Genomic DNA, 19,332 nt, shown 5'->3' with positions numbered 1-19,332 from the left:
TTTATGTGAGTCAAATTCTAGGCATAAATATTAATGATATAAATTACATCAATTTAGAAAAAAACTATTCCTCTGAAGTGAAGCTATATACTAGCAATTTCTGAAAGTTTTAGGTAATATATGCAGTATAAAATGTAAAAATAAATAAAAATAATTTTTAAAAAGCTACTATCTGGTGCTTAAAGCTAAAACCAAAGGGGTTTTCAGAAATCAATACATTTGTGGTGACATTATTTAAGATCTGTTGCATATTCTTAATTCACGAGATTAAATGCCTGATCTTAACTGAGCATGTGAAATGCAACTTTTTATTCTTTGCATAGTGGGCTTTGTAGGTCACAATATGGTCGCTGAGTATTGAGAAACCTAATAGCGGTGGTTTAGATGTGGGAAGCTGATGTTAATAGATGTGTTTTTGTCCAATATAACCATATTTTAGTATTTTGGGACTTGCAGCATCCCCCTAATGCAAATATCTCAAATGCAAGCCGTATTTTATACGCACTGGGAAAACTGAAAAATAAAAACTGTGTGTGTGCAGTGTCTTACTACTGCTGTCCCCACAGAAAACCTTGCAGTGGTTTTATCTTAAAGAATCAGCGTTGTGTTATGCTATTTTTTTCATATTTAGTTTTCTCTTAAGAGAAATAAAAATAAATGGGGTGGAGAAGGGTTAACATAGAGAAGCTGCTTGTTTTCCCTGTATAAACTTGTAAATACTGTGAATTTTTATCAATTAATTGCCCAAATTTTCAGGCTCTATCTGTTCACAGAAGCAAAATATTTTAATTTCCTGTTAAATAGGTGCATCTTTATCCCACAGTAGGACCAGATAGCTTTGGAGTTTAACAATACAGCTAAACTTTTCCTGATAATAAAAAATCGGTGTTATTTCAATACGCAGTTCGTTACTTATTTAGAATTACGGCAGGGAAAGCTTCATAACCTTACCTTAAACATTTTCTCTCTCGTGCCCCGATAGCCTATGGAAATAGGGGAGGCAGTTTAACTCTGTCGGGGTATGCAGCCAGGCAGTTCTCCATTTCCAGTGGTGTGAGGGAGAACCACGGCTCCTGAAGTGCAGGAGATGCGTCGGGTTCACAAAGCACGCTCAGTCGCTGGGAGCTGGTGTGATCTGCTCTCTGCAAACGAGCTTAAAACGCTTGCTGCTTTATTTTTTTACATCTGTTTTGGTCAGGGTTTGTTTGTTCTGTGACCCGTCACTCTGCCCGGATGGTGCTCACAAAACAAGCTAATAAACAGTTGGGAATCTGGGGGGTGACAGAGCAGCGGTCTGTGGGCGAGGAAGCAGTAACTGGCAAGTCGAAGCCCTGCTGTTCCAGGCAGCAGTTCGGCGTGAACTCCCCCTCATGTCTCCAGATTGCTGAGCTGTCTGCCTGCTTTTCAGATTTGTTTTTGTCTCGAGCAGTGAATCACAGCAGTGCTCGCCTGGGCAGGTGACATCAGTTGGATTTCTTGTGCCGGATGCCAGCCAAAACAGATGCGGGAAGAGGAGGGAGAAAAGAATTCGGAGTCTTCAGTTTGCAGCGCCAGCTCCATTCTCCATGGAGCTGATGTGTGTGTTTTCCTTGCGCTGTGTGCCCTTCCACAGCCAATGCTGTCTCCTTCTCTCAAGTTTCTGAGAGCTCGGAGCTGGAGAGCACTCTTTGCTGCCTTTTGTTACGTTCCTGAATCTTACGGGAATTAGCATTTCTGACCAAACATTTGCAGCAAATATTTCTGCAGTCTCTGCCCTTCCTGTTTTTTCTTCTTTTTTTTTTGGTTTTGCTATAATCAAAAGTAAATATGTAAGCATCAACTCACTGTGCAGGATACAAACAAAATAGATTGATCACTGGTTTAAAAAAGTAACGCACTGTACAAAATCTCACTTATGTTCTTTAATTTTCACATGGAGAAATTGTATCACCAATTACACTGTTGTTTGACTGCAACCTGAGTGAGTAGTTACCCACCGTAAAGACCTTACAGGAAATATTTTTGACTGAGCTACATGAACTTGTAACTATGTTTTTCTTGAAGAATTAAATAAACCAAAGTCACCTCATCACAGGGCACTTTCCCAATTTCTCTCTGGTCAGTGCATGGCAGTTTCTCCTCAGTGCCCGAAGAAACAGCAGGTATTGTGTGTTCTTGGGTCCGATACGCATGGCATTTAGAATTCTTACAAGGTATTTGCTGCATTTCCTCTTAACGTTAGGAAAATCATTAAACCAAAAATATTACTTCAAATACTGCCAAGTGTAATGCCTTCTCAAACATAAGCACTACTGGGATCAGACTGTTGAAAGAACTTACTTAGTAGCTTTGGAAAATTTTGCCTGAATAAATGTCAGCATGCTTTCTGTGATGCCGTTACTGCTATCCCATTTCTCTGCCTCCTGATACTTTCACCTTTTTTTGTTGTCATTGTTCTCTTTTGTTTAACCTCAGTCTACGATTCTTCCATCAGCCGCATACCTAAAGGACTGCATCATGGTCCAAGATAAACATGTTGATGGCTACTAATGTAATATAACTGAATACTTGGAGAAGGTGCTTAATGTGACTTCTGATCCCTTTCATCCCTGGCAATTTATAGGACACTCACACATCATTCAGGAGGAGCAGGGTTTTGAAAATGTCGCTGGAGCTCTGGTATGCAGTCTTTAAACAAAAGCCTGATTCTACGATTTTACTGGGGCTGGTCTAAATTTCAGTTTTCTAGAACGTTGCTACTGACGATGCACCTTCAGCTTCTCCAGAATAAAAGGCGACTAAGCTTTGTGGTGGAGGAGCTGTGACTCTGGTAGCTGGACACAACAGATCTGCTCTCAGTGGGAGTTGTGGCTTGTATAAATGTTAGTTGTTTGTCTGCCCCTACAGCTAAGTGTTTTTTAAGAGTTCGCGAGGGGTCAGATAAACATTTAGTGGCTTTCAAAATCTGCCTCTGGTCATTTGAGTATGTTGTGTTATGTGGTCAGGTTACAGCGAATTTCAAAGCACTGTGGGGATTACTGGTCTTTCATACTGCCTTGAACTGTTTATAGTGGCTTTATGCCCAAGTCTATAGCATGGTTAAAGAGAGTACAAAATAGCAGGAATGAGTGAGTCGGTTGAATGGAAAACTGGGGCCTTTATATCTCCTTTAGTCATGTATTGTTATATTGTACTGCTACTTTGAGGTTGGTACACAGTAGTGCACATATTCAGGAAAACACATTCAGGAATGGTACTCGGTAATAAAGGAATCCTACATCAGCACAACGAAAGGAGTCCCGTGTGTGACGGGCGACTGAAAGTATGGTTATTTGTGAAGAGCTGGTTTTGCACTACTGAAACGATTCTTTTGCCACAGATCCCTACTTGCACATTACTTTTATTAATAGGGAGAAAGTCAGCAAATGACGGAAGAAGAGCTGCAGAGTGAAAAATCAATGGTTAGAAAATGTACAAAGTATGCCATCTTGCTTGCAGAATATATATATATATATATACACATTATGCCTTATGGAAATGACGTCCAAATAATCCTTCTATTTTCTGAGCTCCTTATTAAAATAGCTGTTCTATTCTTGATGGATTTTAAGAGAAATATTTCTAATAGAAGAGAAAATATTTGAGATGATTAATTATGACTTACGGATTTTTTCAGTTTTGTCCATGTTCAATTCCCATAGAAGTAAAGTATTCTTAGTGTTTTTCAAAGGCAGCTGCGTTCCAACATGCTCTAAACCTATCATCGGCTTCCTCCTGTCAAATCTTAGTGTATGGTCAAGACAATATAGGAAAAAAAGACCGCTGTCATACTTTTCAGCTGTTTTTTCCAAGATTAAGCAGAAAAAGCTAAAATTTCAGGAGGAGGTTATGTTGATTTTTAACTTTATTTGCTATCCTGTTGGCAATCTTTCAGCATGGTTGCAAGGGTTATACATACGTGTTGCTTCCTGAGCTCTTAGATCTCAATTGCTGCAGTTGTCCAGGATGTGTTATAGGGTTATAAACACTGGAATACGTTGTAGTGGGAACATGAATCCCTCCAGCACACTAGAGCATTTATACTCTTACAACGTTTGGCTTTTCTGTGGCTTATATTTCTTAAGTGCTTTCTGCCAAGAAAGTACATGCATGCCAAAAAAAATTGGTCATGGAAGGACAGGTGTATGCTGAAACCCAAAAGGCTGGATAGAGGGCAAGACTGTTATTGATAAGGAAAAGAAACAGAAAGGGAAAAGTAGGACTTCTTAAGCAAAAGGTAGAATAAGTAGATTAGCGAAGAGGGGAAAAGAAGGAGTGGTAATAGAAAAAGGAGGAAAGGTAAAAGATCTGTGCCATTTGAATGGTTCGTATTGTCTGCAACACAAGGCGGTATTAATGAACAATTTGCCAGCTAATTATACTCTTTATAATCGGCTTAATCTGTGCACCACTGCAGGGTTCCCCAGGCCTGCCTCTCTTGATTACCGTTATTAGCAGTTCCCAGCTACAGTTATACTTCATTTCAGAAATCCCCTCACTATGGCTCTGTGAATTACTGGTTTCCGAAGGGGAGCTATCTGAGCAGCAGTCCTTCACAGTGAATAATCTTGAAAGGAAAAAATACAAACGTTTGCTAGAACACAAGGGGTGAGTTTAAATAAAATAGGCAGTTCTATGGGGATGATCACAGAATTCTTGTCTCGAGAGTGCCAAGGCCTGCATTTATGCCAGCTAACTTTAGGCACCTAGCTGATAGAGAAATGCAGTCGTTGGAGGCTTTCGTTTGTCATCGGTAGAGGTCTGCCCAGATGAAAAAGTTCATTAGTCCAACTGAGCTGCTTCTCCTTGCTGACAGAGGGAGCTGAAGGCAGCTGCCCTTCTGTGCTGGACATCCATCAGCTGGAATGAAACTTGACCTGGGTTCTCGTTCTTCTAGATCTTTGGCAGTCTGCATATCTGAAAGAAAAAAAGCGTTTCCCTGGCCCTTAATTGGAGCACATTGCAATCCCCAGTTGTGGGATCTGATACTTTGTATTTTATTGTATTTTACACAATTTTGTGAAATACCGTAACTGTTTAGTCTTTTTTCTTCACATAATCTCAGCAGAAGTTGTTGGTGTTTTGTGTCCTATACTACATTTGTTCACCATCACTTTTCTGCAATATAGCTTGGAACTTCAGGGTCACGTTGCATGTACATTACTAGTTGTAAGGTAAGGAATACCTATGGGTCGAGCACGTGGGGTGTGTGCTTCACGAGAGCTGTGTGCTGAGGTAGGCTTCCATGCATCCTCTCCCAGGCAAGAAGCAATAAAAAAAATGAGTGAGCAAATGAAGAATTTTGGGGCCTCTGAGGAAAGCTCCAAGCAGTGAAGTCCAGTTGTTTGGGCTTTGGAGAGACACCAGCATCTCTTCCTTGTAACAACCCTTCTGCTGTAAACCTGGCTGGATTTTGCGCTGACTTTACCAAAGTTAGCTTCCTATCTAAAATGTAATTGTTTTCTAAATTCAGTACTTTTTTTTTTTAATACACAAGAATATAGAATTTGAACAAAACTTTCTCTGTTGGATATGAAGGATTGTGATTCCCTACTGAATCCTGTGCAGTCTCAAACATGCACAGTGTGAAAAATGTTTTGGTCCCTACTCCCTGTACCAGTGGCAATACATATTTAATTTCAAGAGGACGACAGACATACAACTTCAGTGGCTCTAAAAAATTGTCCTGAGTGACCCAATCCTTTTTGCTCTTAGAGTATTAATGGATGGAACGGTGGTAAATTGCTGAGTTATAGTGAAGTTTCATAATAAGATGACTTCATTTTTGTCCTGGTGGTTTTTTTCATTTGTTCCTTCATTTTTTTATGGAACGAGGGACAGGAACTGTCCTAACACATTCAGTTTGCTTGAGCCTTTCTGACTGTCCTTCCCCTTACGCACAGCGACTCTGCTTCTATTTCCTCAACCCTCTCCCGGCTCAGGCCTGTGCTGAGCATCTCTCAGGCATGGGCTCTGCTCGCGCCGACCCGCAGAGCCGCCTCTCCCCGCGCAGCGCTGCCTCTTCCCGGAGGCTGCTCGCAGGCAGCCGCGCTGCCGGCACCGGGTACCACCGGGTACCCCTCGGCTCGCATGCTGCAGGCAGGGAGAGCTCTGGGTAGCTGGGAGCCCTCGTAGAGGGAGGCAACAGGAGCCTGCTTCCAGCACTCCTCTGTCATACACTTAATTACAGGAGGGATCTAACGAGGAAGCTGTTTTAGTGTAATGAAGAACAAATCTTTAACTTGCTGTCTTTTCTCTGGCATTGTCCAGAGTTTGGGGGTGGGTGTTACTCATATTTCAGTAACGCATTGGATTTTGGTGTAAGTGCTTGATGGCTTTGAGTATGTTTAAATAAGCAGTGGCAACAGAAGCCAAATATTTTAAAATTTAAATAATTTATGCTTATGTACTACAGCTTACTTAATCCATTTTAGTAAGGATCTAGTTGTCACGGTTGTCCGTGCTCGCTAGGAAATAGACTTTTCTCGCTCAGCTGTGACTGTTAGGGAGCACTGCTGCCTCATCTCTGAAACTGCAACTTTAACTGTGTCTTTTATTTCTAGCTTAATCTGTGAAGGGCCTCTGTCTGGGTGTTACACGCTTTTATCTTGCTAGAGATAAGACTTAGCCTTGAGCAGGCGTGCCCAAGTGCGGGTAATATCCTGGGAACCGATTGTGCGGTGTCTTCTCGTTAACTATTCCTAATGGGCGGAAACGATACCGGAGGGGTTACAGTAATGAAGTCTTAATGTGATAGGTCTGGCTGAATGAGAATAAATTCATTCTGATGTGCAGCAGTATTCCAGGGGGTATCATTAGTACATACAGGATAATACATAGAAACCTACTGGTTGGCCCTGTGTTTTTTAATGTACTGTTTCCCTTAAATGTACTGTTTCCCTTACTTCCCTTTTAAGTAACTCCTTAAAAACCCGATCTGTAATTTAAAGGCATCATTCAGATCATTGTGTCGCCACAACAGACAGGAGTTTGCAGTGAGAAAGAAAATATTATGGAAACTAAAATATAACTAACTGAAATGGCTGTTCTAGTATTAAATTTGTGAGAGTGCTGTTAGAGGAACAGTAAATGTTCTTTTATTACTGCACAAATGAGTGTCAAGATAATTGTTTAGGAAATGAATTGAAGTTTTGGTCTTTTTGCAGTGCGTTCGCTTTAAGACAGGTTTGGAATAGGAAGAAGCATAGCCACTAGAATGCATTCTGTTTTTTTCTGTGGTTCATTTTATGCATTACAGTATTGTATGCTTTGAACACAAACACTGAACTAACTTGAACTAACTTTATATTATTGTTAGGTAGTAAATTCTGACTCCAAATCAAAATTTCATATAGACTCTTTTTCAACAGAGCTATTTAAAAATAAAAAATAAATAAACAGTGCATTCAAATTCAACAACAAAACTTAAGTCTGCAATGTAAAATATTGTTTCCTGAACCACTTTGCTATGTAGAAAGCATTACTGAAATGTCTTCAAATTTTTAAAAATGCTGAACGTCTTATGCTACAAAAGATATAGTGCAAAAAAGAATTAGATTAAAAACAAAAACTGCACTTTTCAGATGTTAGGTGAAAAATGGAGGATAGTATTGCGTACTTAAAGAATCTGACAGAAGCACCTAAATGCCTTTCCAAATGTGAAAGCAGTTCGTTAGAAGTGATGTGCCTACTGCTCTGTGGTGGTTGTGCTTTTAAGAACACTAAGTTTAGATTTCTGAATGCCTATTTTGTCAACATTTGAATACAGGTTAAAATGCCACCTTCTAAATCAGAAGTTCTAATTATTTCAGTAATAATAGATTATAATTCTAATCTAATTATTTCCGCATTAAATATTCCCTCTCTTAATTTTAGTTCTTTCTTTGTCATGTCTTAAATTCTAGAAATAAAGCATGAGCTACTTCTGTATGTAAAAAGTGTGGACTTAGTTTTGCAATGTATTTTTAATAAATGCTTCGTACAGGAACGATTTTTACAAGTAAAGTCTTCTGTTTCCTACAAAATGTAGAGTCAGTGACTGGTTTTCTTTTAGGCTATTTTTATCATTATTGTGGTAGCAAGGAGAGAGTGAAAATAGGGTTAGACAAATCGTCTCGTTTGACTGGTACGTGAGTTTTCCTCCTTAATCGAAACCACAGTTTACGATTCTGCACTACACGTGCATACTGCGCTTACAGCAGAGCCTCACCAAGGCAGGCGAGCTGAGGTTCTGCCAGCAGGACTGCTCCTGCTCCCCAGCCCTCTCCAAAGGCAAGAACCCCGAGCCCTGCCACCTCAAGTGCGTCTACGCCAGCACACATCATCTGGGCGAGGAGTGGGAGGAAAAGGGAGCTCCGTGCCCAGGCGGAGGTATGGCATTGTGGGGGTCACAGTAGTGCGGTGGGAAAACAGCGGATGGCTATGAACTCCTTCAGAAATATGGGAAGGGAAGAAGAGGAGCTGGAGTCGCACTTCATGTACAAGCGAAGTTTGAGCCTGTGAAGGTGAGCGATGGAGACCACAGGTTCCGTCGAATGGATAGAAAGAGGACCTGGAAACTACAGGCCCATTAGGCTGACCTCAGTCCTGGGAAAGTACGGGAACGAGTCTGCCTGGAAACTGTTCCAAGCCAAATGAAGCTGGAGACCGGGAAAAGCCAGCAGAGGCTACCAAAGGCAAGTCAGGCCTGACTTAACTGGATCTCCTTCTGCAAAAATGTAATGCTTTTCTACAAAAAAGTAGAAAACCGGTGCTGTTTTTGTCCCTGAAGTGACAAAAGCAGGACTTCGCTTCATTGTTACAACACTGTGTAATGTATTTAGTTTGCTAATTGAGGTGAAAAGAGCTCTCTGTCCAGGTAAAATATGTGATTTTGTGTAGTTTTATCTAAAGCTACTAGGTATTTTCTGCTCTTGAGTTGTTTTTTCACTTTTGGTATGTGCAACTCTATTGTATTTATGCTGTGAAGATGTAGTGCTATAGAGGTGAGTGTCTTTAAAACTCTGGGAAGGGTTTCAGTGACACTTGGCAGTGATATATCATATCTCAAGTGCAGGGCCTAAGTAACGCATAAGTAAAATTTGCTTAATTCTTGCTTAATTTTATACTGTTTTATAATAATTTGGCAGCTGAATTTGCTCAGTTGCGATAATCGCCTCTTCACGACCTCACTTTTTTCATCATTGGTTCAGTTTACTTTGCCAGTTTCTCCTGGCTTAAACCACATCATTAGCTGCTGACTTGTAGAAAACATCAGCTTAAAGCTCGATTGTATCTCCCCAAAGCCTCATGTACTTCTGCACCTTGAGGGGATGATTTATGCTGACATACTGATCATTCTTTGCGACTAAGGCTGCCAGTGTTAAAATTGTCCCCTAATGATAATAGCCCATCAGCCTTGTTTGGTTACACGCCAGGGCACATCACGGTGGTGCGCTGCATTACCGAGTCCCCCACCAGGAGCTCCTGGCGTTAGGCATGAAAGAAAGATGAGAAAACACCAAAAGATAAAGATCTGACCTATAGGCCTTTCACCAAACATGTGAGAACTGACTGTACGATATAAATCATCTTGGCTTTTTATGTAGCCCTCTGCTTGCAGCTTGTAGGTCTTGCATTCACGTTCTTCCTCTGCAACCCCCTTAAGGCGGATGAGTACTGTGCAGAAGTGCGAATATACAGTTCTGCCTTCTTGTCCCTGCATTCACCTCTCCAGCCCCTGCACTTCTAAGGGAGAGCTTGGTCTCAGATCAGTTCACTGCCACACAGCCTTTCTCATGGCCTGGCCCTGGAAGCGTATTCATCATATCAGTGCCTGCACAGGTGTCCCCTACCTGCCCATGGTGTGATCCATAGTCACTGAATTATGTTCACACGAGCGTCCTTCACACAGCTGTTCCTGTCATGTTAGGTGTCACCCTGCTAGTATGTCAGTGATTTGAAAAGACTTGAAATTAGATAACTTTCATCTATTTAGAATAGAATTTAAAGATAACATGGGCTCTGCAACTCATCAGTCTGTTTGTGCTATCGAAGTTACTACAGGGGTTGTGTCAGCCAGCTCTGAAATCAAGCAATATCAGGACTGGAATGCGGCATCTGCTGAAACAGCGCACAGAAATAGTACACAACAATTTTTAAGTGGGGAAGCTGGGAACACCATGATTAACTGAAAATGCCAAGGGAATTGTAGGTGGGTGGAGTGTTTCTATCCAGTGCAGGATTTGGCTAGAGAGCCAAACCATCTCTGAACTTCTGTGGGATTGTTGATAACCACAGCTGATCAGGCTCACCTCCGCATCACAGAGGAACGTCAACATAAAGCAACACGGATTCTGCTGTATCTTTCAATTTTATTTTTTCTTCTTTTTATGTCTTCCCCATTTCTGTCCACTACTTAAACTTCACGTACAGATGATGAGATCTCTGTAGTGCTCTGCAGGTGTTGCTAGTTCCTAGGCAGAGGCAATGAATGGCATGGTTTCACAAGAGCATTCAGTGGGAACCTCTTCATGAGCTTTCCCAACACACACCTGTCCTGGCCCTACAGCTCGAGTTCCTACCTCCCTGTTGTACCATCCATCCTCCTCAGTCGTTCCAGTGAAATTGTTTGTAGAGTCACATAGCAAACTAGATCAGGCAATTAATGTTCTGCCCTGCCCTCCCTGATGAGATCATCTGTGTTAGTGAGCAGCAGGTCCCGTAAAGAGCCTCCTCTGGTTGGAGCATCTGTCACCTGGCTGAAGAAATTGTCCTCAACATCAGGCATCTTCCACTTGATGCCTTCTCTGACCGCATGATAAAAGCATCTTTACGTTTGCTCAAGTGGTGTTTCAAAGAGAATTTCCATGCAGTTATTTCTTCCTAGTGTTAAATACTTATCTGCTTCGTATTTGGACAGTAAAGAACATTTTCCATGTGCACGAGCTACGTTTTTCTTGAATGAAAAGCTGCATAAACAGATCTAGAAATAGATATGCATAGTTTTTTTTTCTGATTAGTTGATATTGGAGTAATTGTATTGAAGTGGGATGTTGAACCTACTTGTTATTTACCAATAGTAAGGGAGAACCATGTTAGTTCTCTAAAAGCAATGCCTGTTACCAGTTATTTCTGGTAGCTGATAAGAAGATTAATAATCAAAACTCTGTAAAAATATGTTAGCTGTTTTTACTTAAATTCGGAAGAGACAGGCTCCTTGGTGCAGGCACTCTTTTTGCATTGCTACATGAGCTTATAGCACTGCAGCATGTGTCCATGCTTTGGGGATCGTAGGACTTCATGCTCTTTGTGGCAGAAACAGCATTTTTGTTATGTTATCGTATAAAATATGAATTTTAATACTAAATGTAATGCTTTGCTATGAAGAATATGTAAACTTGGCTTCAAAGCAGCAGCATGCACTTCCTGGAATTCTGTGCATAGTGTGGTTATAAATAAGCAGCAGGTTATTTGGGATTCACTAGGGCTGATATCTGGTATCATTAACAGTATCTGGCAGAAATTGTTTTCCCTGACAGACAGTTGATTTTTGATTAATGCAATATGCTTTGTTATGAAAACCAGTATCTTAGAAGATTAATGAATACCAAGCATAAATCCAGCCTGGCGACTGGCTCACAAAGCAAATACGTATATGCTATTTAATTACTTTATATCTCATCTCTTGCCAAAATTTCATTCCTTTGGAAGCATCATATTCAACAGTCAAATCTACATCAAAATGCTGGAAGCCATCATTTTTAAATAGGACAAAAAACGGTGGTAGGCATAGGTTGCAAATATAGGGTTTAATTCTGGCTTTAAAATAGATTGATTTGAAAGGGAATTATTTTTCATTTGTGCATGAGTGCATAGCACTGGAAACATTATATATTTGTATTCAATTAAATACACTTTTACAGTCTTTAAGAAAGTATTCTCTTCGTTGTCCAAGTTGTTAATAAGCTGCAAGAACTGGTGTTTTCTGCTTCATTGGTACTGTTTTACGAACTTATCGTTACCTTACGTACAGTGTCCTTGCGTAGGGCTCGGCCTCCCCACAGCGGGGATCTTGCCCCGGCTTCTCCAGTCTAATTAGACCTGTCTCATAGGAGCGTGTGCTTTGTTCAGCGTGACGTCCCGTGGGACAGCGCTCCAGCACGTTCCGGGTACTGCGCGATACCAGCGAGCTCCTGGGACACGTGGTATTTTGAGGTGGTGCAGCACCAAGGGGCAGGAGGGAATCTCTCCGTGCAGCGCCTACCTGTACCGCCTGTGTTCTCCTTGGTTTTGTCTGTGTTGCCCTCTGTTACTAACCAACAGGGAAGACTGTCACATCCACGTGTATGTGATTCAAGCAGGGAGGTGGTCTGCATTTCTGGTTTGCGTATGGGATGTGTTAAATGGGACGGGTAGGGGATGGAATTTACCCGACAATTTTTAAAGAAAAATGGCTCCTGAGATTTAGTTGAATTTGCAGCTTTGTCTGCTCTTTGGGTGAAACTGTTAATTGTAAAAACTAGTGATTTGTGAAAAAAAGCTGAATTAGTTTTGAGGTGTCTCTAAATGATAAAGACAATGCCTGAGCAGTGCTTTAAAGACACAGTTTTTAAAGAAATCACAGTCCAGTCAGCATGCAAACATTTTCCACTGAACGATTACATCTACTGCTCTTGAATATATTGATTGAACAGACGTTACTGTTTTGTGAGAAAATTGTTGAGAGCTATTTCTTTCTAGGTTTTACTGAAGCGTGAAGTGAATGATAACAGAGCATGTTCTCCCTCTCAAAGTTTATCCTTAGTTTGCCCACCTCTGCTACTATGTCGCGTTCCTTTCCTTCTGTCACCCCTTGTAAGGGTGTTGCTGGAAGGGCACTGAGAAACCTTGTGGGAATTTCTGCGCTGTCTAAAGCAGCAGGTGTGAATGGGTGACTTGGCCACTGCCTATGTTCCAGTCTGAGCATCTTCAAGCATCGCTGAGCATTGGAAAGATGAGATAGATAACGTGAACCTTGAGACCTGGAAATTTTCAGGTGGTTGCTGGCGGTGCTTGCTCCAAAGCCAACCTGCACCGTGGTGTGGCGGGCCGGGAGGCCTTCCTTGCCTTCCCTGGAGGCCAGCTCCCACCGCTGCCTCCCAGCAGTGCCTTCGGGCTGCTCGCTCCGAGACACGGCACCGGTCGAGCTGGCAGCAAAGAACATTGTCACGTTTTGGGTGGTTTTTTACTTCTATTTAAGTAAATACAGAAAATAGCGGTCGTCGTCTGCATACAGACATAACTGTGCATGAGTCATCTTGTGGTGGCACGGTGTGGCCCGAACGCTGGCGTAGCCACATCCACAAGCCAGGCCTGAAGTGCCGCACGAGTGGTCAGCTCGGTGAGTGGGAGAGGCAGGAGTTCCCAAAGGGCTGCCTCTAAGAGCACGTAACTGTTCCTTGCAAAGTCAGCGTTCTTAGTCACTGGAACAGCAGCGTTTCTACTTTTTTTTTTTTTTAATACTTTGTTTTCTCTTTGATAAAATGATAAATTCTTATTTGGGGAGAAATGTTTACAACTCATGCAGTTCTATCTTCACTGATTGGATGTCAGGTTCCCCCTCCCGTACCCATTAGATGTGGATATAATGTTTTCCTTAAAGTACAAGTTAAAAAGTCACCAAGCTTTGACATGAACGTTTCAACTACATGATGAACTGTAATTTCACTCTGCCTTTTCAAATGTGGATGGAGACTGTAATTCATGCAAAGAGTGGATTATTATTTTGTGCTTTGAATTATGCGTGGGTTGGCACAGAAAACATTTGAATTTCATCAGTGTTTAACGTAGACACTGTGGACTAAGAAGGCATTTTGGAGTGTCACAAAAAAATGCTCTGCTGAAATAGGTTAATTGTAACCACTGATAAAGTGCAACAATAAAGGGGTAGAAACCAGTAATTGCTAAAATAATGGTACCAAACCGCCTTTATTCTTGGTTCCTTGTCCTTGGATTACTGTTTATAATTTTTTGCTTTTCTGATGTAAAAATTTTAGGAGTAAAATGACTTCTTTTTCTGTTTTTTTTTTTTCTTCTTCTATCTGACAGACTAGAGACGACTTCCTGGGTCAGGTGGATGTGCCACTTAGTCACCTTCCGGTAAGCAGTGCTTTTGTCTCAGTGTGCTCTCTTTGTCATCACCAGATATGTAAACTTGAATTTGTTTTTATTTTTATTTTTATTTTTGTAGTTGAATGGGTTAACATAGGAATGATGGAAGTTATTGAAAAACATTTACATCAAATTAAAGCGTCATGAGTACTGAGTACTCATGGAGCATGAGCATTATTTTGCCTGAATTTGACCCCTTGCTATTGATGGATGTTATCATGTGAGGAAAATGGCTTTGCAGTGACTTTCACAATGATGCTTATTTGGATATGTCTGTTATGGTTGATCTTGAGTCATAACACTGTTGTTGTTGGCTTATAAACTGTAATAGGTGAAGAAGATGATGGAAGGATCAAAATGTATTCTGATGAAAAAAGCATTATTCCCTTCCCTAGCACTTCAGCAGCATTTTTTAGTATTATTGTGTCCATATTTGTGTGTATACTTCCATTTATACGCATGCGTGTGCACAGACATTCTCTCTCTCAAAGCAGCAGATACACAACTGTAGAGAGAGTCCTCCAGTGTGAAGCTGCATGTGCACTGCAGACATGGTGCTCCGAAGTAGAAAACGATGAGGGACATATTAGTGCATGTCTATTTTGCAATCAGGTAGCATTTTACAGTTCCTTTTTAGTAAACATTATTTTAGTAATTAAAAATCATCAGCAAGAGTTGAGATAGAGCTAGAGGCATGTCACAGCCTGTGAGCTGTTTCGAGGAATTAGCAGCTTTCTGCTTTCCTTTGGCATTCTGTAGGAAGATGACAGCCCTACTGTCCTGTCCCCAGGGACTTGCCTCGCACATGAGCGCGCATCTCACTTTCTAGCTCTTGTTTAAACAGTGGAATGCTAAACTTACTCTTTCAAATTATTTTTAAGTCTTCTGCTGTCTTTAAATAGAAAATGCAAATTGTCTGGTTGAGCTCCTTTGCTGCCATTGAAGAATATATTCCATTATCTAAAACGAGAAAATGTTGTAGTCCAGAACTCCCCGCTTCCTTCCATTGAGGCTCACTACAAGGTGAATGTGAGTCCTGTACAAAATCCTTCCTCACTCTCCGTATTTGCAGATAATTTGTTTAGCTCCAGAAGCAACTTTTTTTCTCTCCAAAATTTCTCCTGGAAAACTTGTGATACGCATCTGAGAACTGTCATTCGTTCTGTTTCTGGCTCTAACATAGCAGTGTTATCCCATGGGCTGTTCTCACACTCTGTGTCAGTTACTTACATCGTGCTCATCAAGGTGTGTGTACTAATTTGATGCTCAGGGAAGCATACTATAATTCTTTATGTTCTAATCAATGTTTTCCTCATTCATCCTTCCAGTATGCTCCGTGAGAGATCATGGAGCAATTATTAACAAATATTTCCTTTCTCATTCTAACTGTGCTGCTGATTTGTTTGGCAAAATCCTGGTTTTCTCTGGCGCTATCTAATTGCTATCTGCAATATTTGGTTAAACTACACAGCTTCTTGTTTAATGCACATTGCATACAGATGAGAGTACTAAAAAGCAATACTTCTCAATCGTGCATTTTTTAAAGTCCTTGATGTGATTATAATCTACTGTCTCACTGAGAAAATGGGAAGTCTGTCTCACACCGATTAAGTGGAAACTTAATGCAGGAAATGCCTTGCAGGATAAGAGTTCATTCCATGAAAGACTGCATGGCATTTGATATAAAATCTGAGATCATGAGTTAGGCTTCATTTTTAAGTTATTATTTATTGACTTTGAAATACCACAGACAATAAAGCTTTTACTGATTAGTAATCTGGGAGGCAGGTTATTCTGTGTTTATAAAGGCTTAGCAGAGGAATGGGACACAAAAAGCATTGTTGTTTGTAAGGATAGGGCTGGAAAGGGATTTCTAGATGTACCACCTTTTTTTTTTTTAGTAGGTGGTAGAAAGGAGCAACATTCCTGCTAACTTGGTGCTCATTTTGAGAAAGTTTCATGGTAATCCAAGGTACTAGATCTCAGGTCTTTATTGGAGCATGTATGGTAATGTGCTTACTTTTTCAGTGTAACACAGCTCATGCTTCCAATTTGTCAGCCCCAATGGTACAACAGGTTAATGTACCCCAAACAGTCCAAAGATTAAATATGTATATTGGCCTCTGGTCCTTTTATTTACCGTCTCATTTTTAAATCTCTAGTTTTGTACCTATAAAGTGCCTGATCTCGCAGACTTGATGGATGTAACTTACTTTGATAAGGAAGCTGAAATTTTCATGTAATATAAAGTTTTTAAGATTTAAGGCTTTATGAAACATAATTAAGTGGAAATCAGAAAATGTGATCTGTCAGCCTGATAGTATTACAAATCTGCTTCATACAGAATTTCATAATTCATGTCGTCTTAACTGGCTTTGAAAGTTTCAACAGCTTTGAAATAAAAAATGAAAGCCAACTGAAGAATATTTTATTTAATAGCTTTCTAAAGTGCAGTCAAAATACTGCTTCAAGTGGATGCAGCCTTCTCTGACGATGCTGTTGGGTGACTGCATCAAGTTGGAGTGGGGTTGTTTACTGGGTCTTTCCCAGCTTTCACTGAGTTATGAACGTTTCTGTACACTTACAAACAAGACTTGGTTCAACCCGTTACTGGTATTTGCAGTGACATCTAGTGGACCTCTTCTGCAGCAACATCCACCCACTGTAATTATACTGTAGCAGGTCTGCCTGCTATAACTTTGTTACTTGAACAAATCTTCTCTAGCAGTCTTAGTTGGTCTGTGATGTGAATGTTCTTTATAGATCTCTGTACTTGTAGGCAAGCCCTTTAATGTGCCATTTTCTTAAATCCTTATAGACCGAAGACCCAACCATGGAAAGGCCATACACGTTTAAGGATTTCCTTCTCAGACCAAGAAGGTGAGGGGGAAGACCTTTGTGTTTTAAAACATTTCTTACCTCGAGATTTATTATTTGCAACTATTTAAGGGCTATTGAATGAAATGCTTTTCCTTGTTTTCTAGCCACAAATCTCGTGTAAAGGGTTTCTTGAGACTGAAGATGGCTTATATGCCTAAAAATGGTGGTCAAGATGAAGAAAACAATGATCAAAGGGACGAATCTGAGGTAGGACACTTAATCAAGAGTTCACTAGTTGATAACCTCTTTTTGTCATTTTTATACATATTGAGGCATTCAAATTATTAGAGATCCAAATATAATTGTAGAAAAAGTTTTATTTTTGAAAGATAAAATGCTGGTAACAATGTTGGTAGCAACTTACTCCCTACCACATGTGCACACTTTTTTTTTTTTTTTTTAAAGCCATAAGGTGATGTTTTCTCTACTATTTCAAGTACATCAAAGTATTTCAAGTGGCACAATGAATTCTAAAGTTTGTCTTACTCAGTTATGGTGGTGTTTTTTTCATTTTTGTGAACGTTCTCAAGGCCTTATAAGTCATGCAAAGAGGGCAGAAGAATTCAGAAGTCTATCCCAGTAATTTATATTTGACATAAACATGATGGTCTGTATTAAATATCTAAGTACCTCTTCCTGAGAAGTCATTTCAAGTTAGCTGTTAAAATGCTTTTCTTTCTTTCTTGGCAGCACTGGCTTTACAGAGAACAGAGCTCATGCAGGCACAGCAGGTTTAAAGATTTCTCAGCACTCTTATCAGCCATCATGCATTTTAAGAATCTAATTAGCATTTAGAGCTGACTGAGTGGATGTTAGCCCAAGTTTGCTTTACTAATAATGCACAACAGTTGCCTGTAACTTGAGAATGAGGGCTCTCATCCCAAGCTATATTTTTCTGCTCTGGCGGTTGCTTTTCAGAGGGTCTGCCCTGGTCCTGGTACAGAGGCAGCGGAGCTGTTTCTTAGCAGTCGTTGATCTGCACATGTTAAAGCAGCCTATCAGGCTATCCAGCCTATCAGCGTATCCAGCCAAAACCATGCTTTGTCTGGATCTTATGGCAGGGTGTTGAGTCTCTTATTACTATGAAGACAGTTTACAGGTTCAAAACCAATTTTTTTTCTCTCTCATCTCATATGAGAAAGTGTGTGTGTTCACGTATAAGTACTTTTGTATTTTGTCTATGTTTTGTACATATTGTATTATAATTTCGTATATAAATTCGTATATGAATCCAAAAAGTTTTGTGTCACACATAAATATATAGTATTTATATAAAATAATCAATAATCCATATATCTGAATTTCCTAGAAATTACCAAATTCTAAATGTAATCTGAATTTTCTTTGATACTTAAAATAAAAAGAATTTTAAGTCAAGGTCCTCCTGACTCATACATAAGGTAATGCCACAAGGCTCTAGTAGTGTCCTGTGAAAACAGCATTTCTAGTTAGTCAATAGTAGAGAAATTCTTTTAGGCTTTGTTTTATCAACACACTTACAACTATTCTTTAATTTTATACTTTAATTTTTGAGGAGTAGTGGGGAAGGAATATTTTTAACTATAATCGAATTACAGTAAGGTAGCATTTTATGCCTGTTGAATCTTACATAAGTAAGGATATTTTACCTAGGAAGAATCCACAATGACAATTAGATTTCAGTTTGAATTCAAGTAGATTTACATATTAAAGTCTTTTGGGATATGCTTATGAAACAGGAGTAAAATATAGTGTGGTGGTGTAAGTGAAGTTATTGAATATGTTTAGAAATAATATTGATTTTAGGTTTGTTTATTTTCCCAGAAGAGGTATGGTTGAATGATCTGCACATCTGTATGTTGTCCTGCTTTTGCATAGCTTTTTTGCTGCTGTCAATAACTTTCAGACCATTTGGCAAGCTGCAGCTGAATTTGACAAAAGGATAGAATAGATGTGGTGAATAGAAGTTCCCATATGCTTTAAGAAAATAGCAGCTGGGAAAGAGAAAGGAAAAATGAAGGATTATCCTTCATGAAGAAAAGGTCACAGCTTGAGTTCAAAAGTTAGCAGTTGGTTCTGTTTGGCTTCATGATTGAAAATCTGCACCTGGCCACCACCAGGCAGAGTGCCCACCCAAATAAGTTTAGGAATCCCTGTTTTAATAGACTGGTAGGATTTTAGTTTTTTTTTTTTTTTATCATAGAAATGCAGTGCACACTATAACCATGGAGTTTATGCGTGTATGGTCTAGATTTAAGTAATTTTAAACTTCCCTTTGGAAAAAAATCTGAATCTGCATCTATGCAGTAATGTAAGCAACAATAA

General features: G+C 40.0%; 1 protein-coding gene across 3 annotated transcripts in view; it reads left to right on the top strand.

Moving 5' to 3' along the window:
• Window positions 1-19,332, top strand: part of NEDD4L (NEDD4 like E3 ubiquitin protein ligase) — a 150,517-nt gene that overhangs the window by 90,841 nt on the left and 40,344 nt on the right. For all 3 annotated transcript variants that reach the window (XM_035560031.2, XM_035560029.2, XM_035560028.2), the window contains 3 exons: window positions 14,086-14,136; window positions 16,967-17,028; window positions 17,133-17,235. In XM_035560031.2, coding sequence (XP_035415924.1) covers window positions 14,086-14,136; window positions 16,967-17,028; window positions 17,133-17,235 — 216 coding nt within the window. The remainder of the gene's footprint in view (window positions 1-14,085; window positions 14,137-16,966; window positions 17,029-17,132; window positions 17,236-19,332) is intronic.

Source organism: Cygnus atratus, chromosome Z (genome assembly GCF_013377495.2).
Source record: "Cygnus atratus isolate AKBS03 ecotype Queensland, Australia chromosome Z, CAtr_DNAZoo_HiC_assembly, whole genome shotgun sequence".
NCBI classification, from domain to species: Eukaryota; Metazoa; Chordata; class Aves; order Anseriformes; family Anatidae; genus Cygnus; species Cygnus atratus.
Note: the sequence above shows the minus strand (reverse complement) of the source record. Positions and strands in the feature narration are given on the sequence as shown.